At 35.4% G+C, this 11,719-nt stretch overlaps 1 protein-coding gene across 1 annotated transcript in view; it reads left to right on the top strand.

The window, feature by feature from the left end:
• Positions 1–233: 233 nt before the first annotated feature.
• LOC128009701 (netrin receptor UNC5D-like) overlaps positions 234–11,719 on the top strand; it is a 159,525-nt gene continuing 148,039 nt past the window's right edge. The window contains exon 1 of the mRNA XM_052592966.1: positions 234–480. Coding sequence (XP_052448926.1) covers positions 396–480 — 85 coding nt within the window. The 5' untranslated portion in view covers positions 234–395. The remainder of the gene's footprint in view (positions 481–11,719) is intronic.

Genomic DNA, 11,719 nt, shown 5'->3' with positions numbered 1-11,719 from the left:
GTAGCAATATTTCTACCTATTAGATTCCGGACGCACTACAAAAGCTACATCAAAATTCACGGTATATAGTCCTGAGCCCACGAATATTCCCATCTGACTGGTACTGATGCGTGTGGTGAACGTGACTCCGCCCACCACGATGCGCCATTGGCCGGCTCGGCTAGTGAGCGTGCTGCACCTGCAAGTCTGCAGCCGGGTATACTTGAGTCTCAGCAAGTATCTCAGTGCACTAGAACAAGGCTCTCAAGCAGAGCACAAGCGGGTGCGGTGTTTGAAGTTCGGCGGACAGGAATGATGTCTGATGAGGTTTTTAAAGAGATGTCAGAACATTAAAGTGAGAGAGACCGTTTGAGCAAAACATAAGGAACTGTCAAAACAGAGAGAAACAGAAAGAAATGGGAAGTACTGTGAAGGGACGTCGGCGATTTTTGGAGATCATCTTGGTTCTCGCGCTCTGTGCAACAAGCGCCAGCGGTCGAGGTAAGAGCTGTACGTGGGAGAAAATACGCTGTGACATTTACAGTGTTATAAAATACTAAATATCATGTTGTCATTATTTCAACTTTTATGCTTAATAGAGAATCTTATGAGACCTTTTTGTTTTCCCGCTTTGCCCACGCGCTCTTGAACGCAGTGGCGTTAAGAGTTCATGTCAGAAAAACTACTGACTCTAACAGCGCAGTTTTTAATACGAATATATACGGTAGCTACTACGCGAGCATTTTTGTTTTAATGGTGTTTTGGCTGTATATTTTTATACTGTATATATTTTAACTGTGGGATGTAAACACTGTTTAGACTGACAGTGAAATGGACTGTTTATAACTTTCTGTTCTGAAAGAAAGCAGTAGATTGTCCACACCACCCGTGACAGGTTCGTTATTAAAACAAAAACAAACAAACACAAACTGAACAAATGGAGAAGAAGAGCTGGAGAGCATTAAGCTTTTTAATAGAAAGTCCACGTTCAACAGGCGGCCGTATATTTAAATACCTCTCTCTCCTAACTCACATGTACCAAATATCATTATTGTGACACTTAAATTCACTAAATGCAGCTGTTAAGGGAGTAGTTCACATCCAAAATGAAAATTCTGCAATCGTTTACACAACCTTACACAACCTTTTCTTTTTCCTACTTTGGAAGTCAGTTGTGCACATCAACTGTTCAGATACTAACATTTTTCAAAATATCTTCTTTTGTGTTTAACAGAAGAAAGAAACTCATGCAGGTTTGGAACAAGAAGAGGGTTTTGTAAATGATGACAGAATTAAATGAAGTGAAGTACTCCTTTATACTGAGTTCATTGTGTTAGCCCATTCGATTTTTAATATCACTTGAAATAACATGAAGTGAAATGCACTGTTCAGCAGTATAGTCCTGCTGCCTTTTTACATACTGTAGGCTACACTTGACATGTGTGGATTAAGGTGAAGATGATGGACTGTCAGGTGATGTGATGGTAGTTGTGTAATTATAGTAATGCAGAGCACAAATTCTGAGTATGGGTCACCATACTTGGCTGAATGTCACGTCACTTTCACTTTCATATAATAATAATAATGATAATATGTAATGGAAAATATGACGCGTAAGTGTAAGAAAGGTGTTGGTATTGTAAATTGTATAGCTACGTATTATATGTTTCATATTATTAATAATAGAAAAAAACATTTATTATTATTACTATTATTATTGCAGAGTTCCATGTTCATGGAAAACTTTTTAAAATATGAATTTATATAAATTTAAATGTTAACTTTTTGAATATATTTGATAAAACATTGAACTTTGTGAATACAATCCTTTTTTTTAAACTCATTTTTAAAATTATCCAGTTGTCACAAAAGACTGGAGATGCCTTAAGTCTGTGTAAGATGTACAGAAGGTCATCTTGTAAGCCACGGCAACTTGTTATTTTTGTCTGGGATGTCTTGAAGCTTGTTAGATTTTGCTTTTCAGAGATCAGTGTGGATGAACATCATATCTTCACAATGATGGAACACACGTGAAGGGTCAGGAACTGAGACCTCTTGCGTGCTACACTGCTCTCAGCAAGCCCAATGGGGCCTATATGAAACTTTAAAAGGGTTCTCAATGCATCCATTCGAGCATGCGTGCCACATGGATTCCACATAATGGCACGCGATGGTTCGCTTTCTTTTTCTCTAGCAGAAGGCGGCACAGACTGTGCAGACATGAGTAAATTAAGGGTTTAGCACAAGCTTGAAAAAAGAAAGATAAAGTGTGGATACATAGAGGTGCCTTAACTCATTCTGACTATTGAAAAGGTATGTTTGCAGGGTTTTCTCATTCTCACACAGGCATACACCTCAGTAAGAATATAAAGATCTGTGCTATGACAATACATGGCCTTTTTCAAATCACTTTCAGCAAGATCTCTCTGCTGATGATCCTCATTAGAAGTTGTTTACTTTTGCCATACACTTATGGCAGCGATGTGACTACACTTTTGCTTTTATTTTCTAATTCATAAAGTACATTTACATGCAAAAGTTACATTTCAGTCAGACTAAAATGATAATTTCAAATTTAAATGTCACATAAAACCATTTAGTTTAACTGGAATCATACCGTTCTCTCTCCCTCTCTCTCTCTGTCTTTTTTTTTTTTTTTTTTTGTGAAGTTGGACTAACAGATGTAGTTAATGTGGTTATTGCTAACATATATTGTATATAAGTAAGTCAAACTACAGTTGGCACTTGGTCCAAAAAACACAGCCAAGTATTGTTCAATGTTAGTTGTTGAAGTATTTGATTGTGCATTGTGTATAAGTATGGTTTATACTTGAGCAGATGGACACAGAAAAAGTCTAGGTGGCATGATTAGAACTGCGTTCTTTTCATCTTTTAGTTTTTTTGTCTTGTGCTAAAGTATTTAGATTGAATTTAAATGATTGCACCCGTATACAATGCAGTTTTAGTAGTAACAAGCTAATTTTAGCAGTGAAATTGTCGAATCACCAAACTCTACCAGTGGACCGCCCAATGACAGAAAACAGCCAATCTGGATTCTGGAAGCGATAGAGGTTCTGTGTATTTTCCCCACAGTTATAAAAATCCATCACCAGCTCAGGTATGCTAACATTGTGCCAATGCAGTACTGCTCACTGCTCAAATTTACATTTAAATGAAACTAATGGACTGAACACTTACAGATGAAATTCAGTAAAAATAAAAAGCCCAACCTTCTTGTTTTTTTTTTTGTGTGTGCAAAATTATGATTCTCTGCCTGAAACTGTTATTAGGTCCTAATTAAATATGTGTTGATAAATAAGGAAATTACAGATTGATCATTGTTTAAAAAAAAAAAGAAAAACATGTCTCATATAGGGCCTTCAGAAGGCTTGATGGAATAAATCAGGCAAGAGTAAGTACCTAGAGAGTGTAACCTTGAGCATTATTAAAGGATTAGTTCACTTTCAAACTTTTAAAATTTAAACACCCTCATGTCATCAAAGATGTCTAAGTTTTTTTTTTCAGTTGAAAATAAATTAAGGTTTTTGATGAAAACATTACAGGATTATTCTCCTTATAGTGGACTAAACGGCTACCAAATGGTTGAAGGTCAAAATGACAGTTTCAGTGCAGCTTCAAAGGGTTCTACACAATACCAAACGAGGAATAAGGGTGTGGGGTCTAAGAGTCTAATAAAATGACTGATCGTTTCACTTGATAAGACCCTTATTCCTCATCTGGTATTGTGTCTGGTATTACATTAGAGTACACACTACGCTAAAATTAATACAGGGTGCGGCTGGAAACTAGCAACCTATTCTGGTCGAAAATACTATTAATACTAAATATTAACATCATAAACTGAAAGCAGTCTCATAACTTGCTTTTCAAATGTTTTATAATTGATCATTCGAGTCTAATATGATCAGTGGGCCATACTTAAAGAACATAATCCTGGAATGTTTTCATCAAAAACCTTCTTTACGACTGAAGAAATAAAGATGTAAACATCTTGGATGACATGGGGGTGAGTAAATTATCAGGAAATTTTCATTTGAAAGTGAACTAATCCTTTAACTCTTAGCTATACTTATTAGTAGGGGTGTAACGGTACATGTATTCGTAATGGACTGGCTGCGTGGCGTGAGCGTGCGTTTCTGCTGCCTCGTGTTTTCTGTGTCTTTACACACCAGAATCATGCCTGACGCGGCGCTAGCGCTGCTGCTACTGTAGGTGACAGAGGGACACCGCCAACAGACCAGGATCTGGTCTTCACGACAACAATATCTAAACTTCATGTTGAGCATAAATATAAAGCCTACTGATAAAGGACACCGTCAACAGTATTGACGGCAAAATAGACTGTTTGACAGGTGCAATATGCCAGTGTGTCACCGTCCTGAGGTTTTCAAAAGGCATCACGCGAGTGATAACATCACTACAACTAGGAAAAAAACGATTGTAATTCAAATGCAACTCCCATCGGCATTTAAACAGACCTTTGCTCTTAATTCTGATCGGTCCAACGCAATAACGAAATCTGAGCAGGTTTAAAAACTGAAACTGTTGATGCTGCATTTTACACTTAGGAAAAGTTATATATATATATATATTTTTTTTAATATGAGCAGGCCTACAAGCTGGGATAGGTAATGCTGCACTGTAATCATAGTTATTTATTTATATTTTTCATTATATTTTATTATAAGATATTGGTTTGAGACAGAGTATTTTATTTAAAGGAGAACTTTGCAGCAATATTTTATTTCTTATTCTTTTTTTATTTTATATATATTTTATTAAAAAAGTATTTAAAAAAATTGTAAACAAATTGTTAAATAAAGTTTATAGTAATAAACAACCTTCAGTTTAATTTTTGCATTTCTTTTCCTTACTGTACCGAAAATGAACCAAACCGTGACTTTAAAACTGAGGTACGTACCGAACCGTGATTTTTGCGTACCGTTACACCCCTACTTATAAGTGTGCAGAAAATAATATGAGCTTGCTGCGACTGCTTTCATTGTGCTCCTATATGTGCTTTCACTGTGTAAATATTTATTTATTTTTGATGGTGAAGAGTGAATTTAACTTCATTAGTCTAAAGTAGAAGTAACGTGGGCTGATCAGGCTTTTTTCAGGTTTTCATCACCACCTCTTCATAATGATCAGTGCAGTGCCTAGACTCATCCTTTAATGTGAAGTCTGTAAAAGAGTTTGCATGGTATAAGCATAGACTTATATATTCAAGATATAGGCCTAGGTATAAAGGCTTAATTTTCAGCACTATTGTCATTCAAATTCCATGTATTCTAAGGATATGCAAGCGTATGAAGATGCAAGGTAATATCTGGTCTCATCAGAATCTTTAGTACATTCTGCAACATTAGCAAAACCACTTATAATAACATTTGAACATGTGAGATATTATGTGTTAGTCATAAGTGTTAGACCTTCGGAAGCATTGTAAAAACTGTGGTCACCATCATTGCATGATTTATTTGGTAGCTAACTAAAATATTTACATTTAGAGAATTACTCTAACTACTTATTTATTTTCACCGGCAGCAAAATGTGTTCAGGCCGGATTTAATATACTGTAGCTGAAAATGGTAGTTCAATATTTAAAACTATAACAAAGGAGTTGCATGTCAGGAAAATGCATACAGTTTTTATCTTCTGAGATGCACAATATGTTTTGACCTCAAGGTTAAATATGAATATTTACTAGTAGGGCTGCACGATTAATCACATTTTAATCTCTATAACGGTATCCACCTTTCTCAATTAATTAAAAGTAATCGTCGCGATATTGGCCGGCTCGTTATTTATCCTGAAACGTTGTTTTTAATTTGGATCAGCGTTATCTTGCATTGATAACAAGTCTTCACTGGCGTTCATGCTTGTGGTTGCCAGATGTTAAGAGCTTTAAGTCCCAAAACAGAGCTTTTCCCATTTAGGGTTACACTTTCTGCCTGGTGTTTTATTTAATTTGTGCAGTCTCTGCATGCTCACTGAAGGTGGAACAAGCACTGATGATGAAAACATATGAGTTTAGCAATCTCTCCACAACAGAAAGTGTCATATAGACAATGTGTGCTTTTTCACAAGCCATTTGTACTGTTTGTGTAACCAGATGTGCCATGATTAAACTGAGTTACAATAATGGATCTATTGTGTTTGAGGAATAAATGCGCCTTTCCAACCTGTGACAATACAATGGGAAAAAGGGTACATAAATTGGAATTGTTGGAATTAATATTAAGAGTTTTTACCAATTTTTGTGTTGAAAATGACATGGCAATGTTAGTTTTCAGTGTGTATTAACAATCTTTGAGCAAATTTACTTTGCCATCTGAGTGGCTTTTTACCATTTTTCCCACATAAAAATAAAACCCCCGCTAAAACCAGCCTATGCTGGTTGACTGATTTTAGTTGGTCATCCAGGGCGGTTTTTGCTGGTCAGAAGGCTGGTTTTAGAGGGGTTTTGACAACTTCCTTAGCTTGTCAGGCTGGGAGACCAGCTGGAACAACCAGCTAAAACCAGCTTGACCAAGCTGGGAGACCAGCCTTAACCAGCTAAGTTTAGGCTGGTTTTAGAAAAATACAGCAGACTCTGGACATGGATGAAGCTTTCTAGAGTGTATGTGTCGATCGCCTCCATTCGCACACAATATCAATGGAGTATAATTTGAAAGGCTAGCCATTCAACTGTATGCATACCAGTGCTTTAAGTTGGCCGGTACGCACTGGTACTCAGTACCGCCACTTCCAAATATAGCTCTTGAGCGTACCGCCACCTCTCCGTGCGTCCAGAATGCGCTTTTAGCGTACCGCTACGCTCATTTGGACATCTGTTTTAATAGAGATTTTAATCCTTTGCCTGCGCTGCCGATCTTCAGAGCGCCCTTCACAATGCACACTTCCTAAGATGCCGTTCACATATCGCATCTTTTACGTGCCCAAGTTCGTTGTTTCGTCGTTTTCCTGTTTATGATGTTAATAGTACAGTATCTCCCACCAGGAGAGGTCGCTACTTTCCAGTTGGTCCCCGTATTAATTTCAGCGAAGTGTTTGCACTCTAATGTAAACATTCACTAACATTAGCAAATAATAAATAAAAAATTACCATGAAAACAGTATTTTCCAGTCAAGATGGTAAATAGATTATCTTTTTAACAAGTTCAACAGGATGCCATTATGTTTGGGTTGTTTGGAAATCTGTACTTTATTTAAATCGCACAACTGCTCACCTCAAATTTCAAAGGAAAAATTCATAGTTAACAAAAGCATTTTGCCATATGCATGACAGAAACGTTTGCACTGAACTATGTTCTTATTAGTGTTTCTGCAGGTCCTTAAAGCATTTTCAGTTAAATTGTTTACATTTAAGGCCATGAAAACTCAAATGGTACAGAAATTCTAAATTATAAGAGGTATTTGGGGACGCAAAGAAAATAATTGCTACATGGATTAATATGTCAATTAAACTTCAAAAGGCTATGATTTCACTGAATAAACTTGAGCGCTGCACGACAGCTTTGTGTACTGTGGTTACTGTGGGATCCACTACATTCTGCCGCTCTGAAAGTTAAACCTGCTGGCAGAGAATGAATTTGTTTTTTAATAAGCCCATCTGCTATTTTTAAATGTGAACCAGTGGATCAACAAAAAGCTAATGGATTATAAAAATCTAAACAATTAAGGCACTAAGATATATTTATATGTTATTTAACATAATAAATAATTGATAATAATTGTTTAAATTAATGTAATAATTGATACTTATGACTCATCACTTTTCTTAAAAATTGTTTAAAGGCTGAAAGGTGAAAATCAGATATTAAAAAGGTATTTAAAGGTCTTAAATTTGATTTAAAAAATCCTGCAGATACCAGGTTATTTTATGGTACCATTTTAAATATATATATATTTTTATAAGTCTTTTTTTTAAACTGTCCTCTTAAGGACCCCTGTACATTCTGTTTGTTTCAAATGTACAGACAATGTAATTGAGATGTTTACATTAGCATGTTTACAGGTTTTATACTTAAAATCTTTAAAAACAAATGGCATTAGTTATTCTTTAATTTCCTTCAAGTAAGAATGTTTAAAAGGTGTGTGGATGTGGATTAGTAGTCTGGCCCCTTGGTATAAAGGAGAAAAAATGCTGGCCCTCATCACTATCAAAGTTGCCTATCCCTGTTCTAGATTATATACACACACTTTCGCCGATCTGCTGTGAGTGGTACAAAATCACTGTTTTTTTTTTTTTTGGAGTGCCTCCAGCTATTTTACTCTTTCTTTTCTGTGCTTTCCAAGTTTCGATCACAATTGCCCTTTTCTTTTGTTCTAGTGCTTAAGTTTTTCAGAGTTTGACCTACAGTGGGCTCCACCCGCCTCTCACTCTCTTATCCATCCCAGGAGGATGTTTGTCAGCTTTTTTGTTGATTTAACCTGCACCTACACCAAGGGTCATGTTAATTCTGGTGGTTTTGATGCTGCATTTAGGAGTCACAGAACTACAAGAGGACAAAAGAGTTCAGGAATATTCTGTTATCACTTCAGTAGAATGAAGTAGATCATAAACACTGTACTGCAATACAAATGATGTTGATCATTTTTTCAAACATTAAATTAGTTCTCAAACTTCTACCTCTTCTACAGTGTTTTTCATGTACAGTATTAGGTTTCAGCTTTTTTTTCCTATTTTCTAAATGTTGATTATTCATATACCAACTAGTTCACTAAACAATTCTGTGTTCAAGCCAGAAGCGCAATGTGTTCATTTAAAGGTTAATCTACCTTTTGAATTATAATAAACTGATTGGGGACCTCATGGCAACACTTACTATTGAAGGCATTGGCAGATGATAAAGAATTTTTGCTCGAGTCATGCTAAAATTTGTATTGTTTTTTTTTGTATTTTTTTTTTTTTTTGTATTTTTTATTCTTTTATTATGTGTTTTATGTTCTGTCGCTGTCATTCTGTTGTACTGCGGAGCTTCTGTCACGAAAACAAATTCCTCGTATGTGTAAACATACCTGGCAATAAAGCTCATTCTGATTCTGATTCTGATTCTGAAATATAGGCAATGTTTTTATACTAACCCAATGGTGACAAATAGTAATGAAGTGCTTTACAATATCACCTTACACATTAGGTCAGTGTCAGAAATAACCTTTTTATTAAAGAGCAATGTTTGATAACTAAATTTTTTGCATCTTTTTTGCTTTTATAAGTTTTCTATCACACAAACCAAAATTATGCTGTTTTTTGGCTGCAGTCCAAATGGTGATTGGCTTGAATGCAATCATATTTGTTATCAGACTGGTGTCAAGGCCAAGTTTTGACTATGTAAAAAAAAAATCCTCTGAGCTTTACAGCTATTAAATCAAATATTGTGTATTTCTCATCAATATCTGACCCTGATTTAGGTACAGTGTTTCTGTTGCTTAATTGCATTAAATCAAAGCTATAGTTTGAAAGCAAAGTTGAGTTCACATGAGTAGTAAAGCTTTAATGTGGCATATCTTTCTCAAATTATGTTTTCTATGCTTAAAGTAATATTTTTAGGGGTGGACCATTATGGCAGTTCCCCATATGTTCCCCTAGAAGTATGTTTTTTGGACCGCACACATGACTGAAGTTTACTGCGTGGCATGCATACAGTACCTTGTCCTTCATTGTGTTTTTCATCTTTATAGGTGCAGCAGACTTGTGATTTATTGTCTCATGCACTGGAAGGACACAGATAGAAGCCATCTATCCCATCTGAATGATCCTCTCTGTTCAAATTTCCATACGACATGTATAGTGCTCATCCCTATTGTGAATAAACTACCTACTATCCAAAGGGGAAATATCAAATTAGGGAATACTATTAAAATCACACCTGAGCTATTTTGAATGTAAGCTGACTGACTCTAGGTCAGAGAGGGATTTAAAAATTGTCCTTTATTTTCATTAGAATGTCTTGGTCAGGACTCAGGGACTATTCACATGAATATAGAGCTGGCAAAAAATGTCAGCACTAGTGGCTGTGAAATTTTATCAGGAAAACATGAGCCACTACATCAACAGAATGGGTATACATGTCTAACAGTGTAATTTGTTTGTGTAAATATATAAATGAGTGAGCAGGCGAATATACATTTTGAATAAACTGTAATTATTGGAAACACATTGATTGTGCATCCATGGTTCAAATCATTAATGAGGAACATTGAAATATTTATGTAGCCTAAATGAAGTGCTTCACTGAAAGCAGTCAGGATGAAAGGTAAACTGCAGCCCATCTACTAAATATTAAACAAAACATAAATCTGTAAGCTTGCTTTTCATCAGTGAGGGGTTTGGGACAATATCAGAGCCAAATCAAAGTAATTGTTCAACACTAGAGAGAACTGCAGTGCTTTGTCATTAGATTATTATGATGTGTCTGAGGTCAAAGGTCATAATGATTTCAAAGTCTGAGGCTACATTCATGACGTAAAATAGGTTTGGTGTTGTCACTTGTAATTGCAGGACACAAAGTATTGGTCCTTTCACTTTTGTATCTGCAGTACTTTGGTTATGACTGAAAGCCTATAATTCAGTGCCATGCTAGGCTGCTAAAATTGCATGCCAGTAATTTAGCAGATGTCACTTAAACACTAAATCACTCTGTCAGTTGAGGTACAGGGTCTGTCAACTTAACAGTGATTATTAAATTCAGGTTCTTCTCTACTAGCACATTACCTTTTGGAAATGTTTTTAAGTAGTCTAACTTTATTTTCAGTTAAGTTGATGTAGTTAGATTTTTTGTTATGCTTGAGATTAGTGGTTCAACGGATCACATTATGGTTTTTGATCCACGGATTAAATCATTTTTTTGGATAAGCAAGAAAAGAAAAATATTTCAATTTAACTTGCTTTCCATTTATTATTGAAAGCGAAGTACTTCTTTGATACCACAGCAAATACTACAAGATTAACTAAAAAAGTTTCAACATGATTAAAGAGACAAGAGAACAGTCAGTAAAAATAAGAACAAATACACAAATTACAAGCATAGTTAAATACAACAGAATATGTTACAAATAAAGTAAGGCTGGTAGTATTCGTCTGAAATGCATATGTGCGGCTGTGCGCATACAGAACAGCACAAAGTAACAAATCTTTTCCCTTTTACTTTTTCTCTCTGGAATTGTTTAAAATTTGCTTGCTTGTGTAAATACAAACAAATGATAAACTTATATTATGGTTAAATTTTGCAATTGATCCACGGATCACATGTTGCCAAAGCTTGGGGCTCGGTCCATACGGATCATAGATCAACACGATCCATTTATCCACTACTTAAGATTTTTTTTTTTTATAGATAGACCCAATTATACCTAAATTTCATTGCATCATTTTCATACTGCTGCTTTTTAAAGTGTGCGTGATTTAAGGGAAACAGGTCAATTTAGCTCAAAGGCAATCATTTAAGATTTTAAAGGGAATTTGAACAGAATCATTGTTTCACGCTGATCACTGAGACGCCCTGCGATTCACTGAATGAGCCGTTAAACATCAAAGCTGTGCTGGATATTAATACCCAAAGTATAGTGAAAACACTATCAATTAGCACAGTAACAAGATCGCCAGTTTAAGACATTAACTTGTAGGCACAAAACACAAGATACTTCTCTTTTCAATATGAATAAGGCTTTATTAGATAAATCTAAGACATATAAACTAATCTAACAAATAAAC

Source organism: Carassius gibelio, chromosome A5 (genome assembly GCF_023724105.1).
Source record: "Carassius gibelio isolate Cgi1373 ecotype wild population from Czech Republic chromosome A5, carGib1.2-hapl.c, whole genome shotgun sequence".
NCBI lineage: Eukaryota > Metazoa > Chordata > Actinopteri > Cypriniformes > Cyprinidae > Carassius > Carassius gibelio.
The sequence above is the reverse complement of the archived record's forward strand: the minus strand, read 5'-3'. Positions and strand labels throughout refer to the sequence as shown.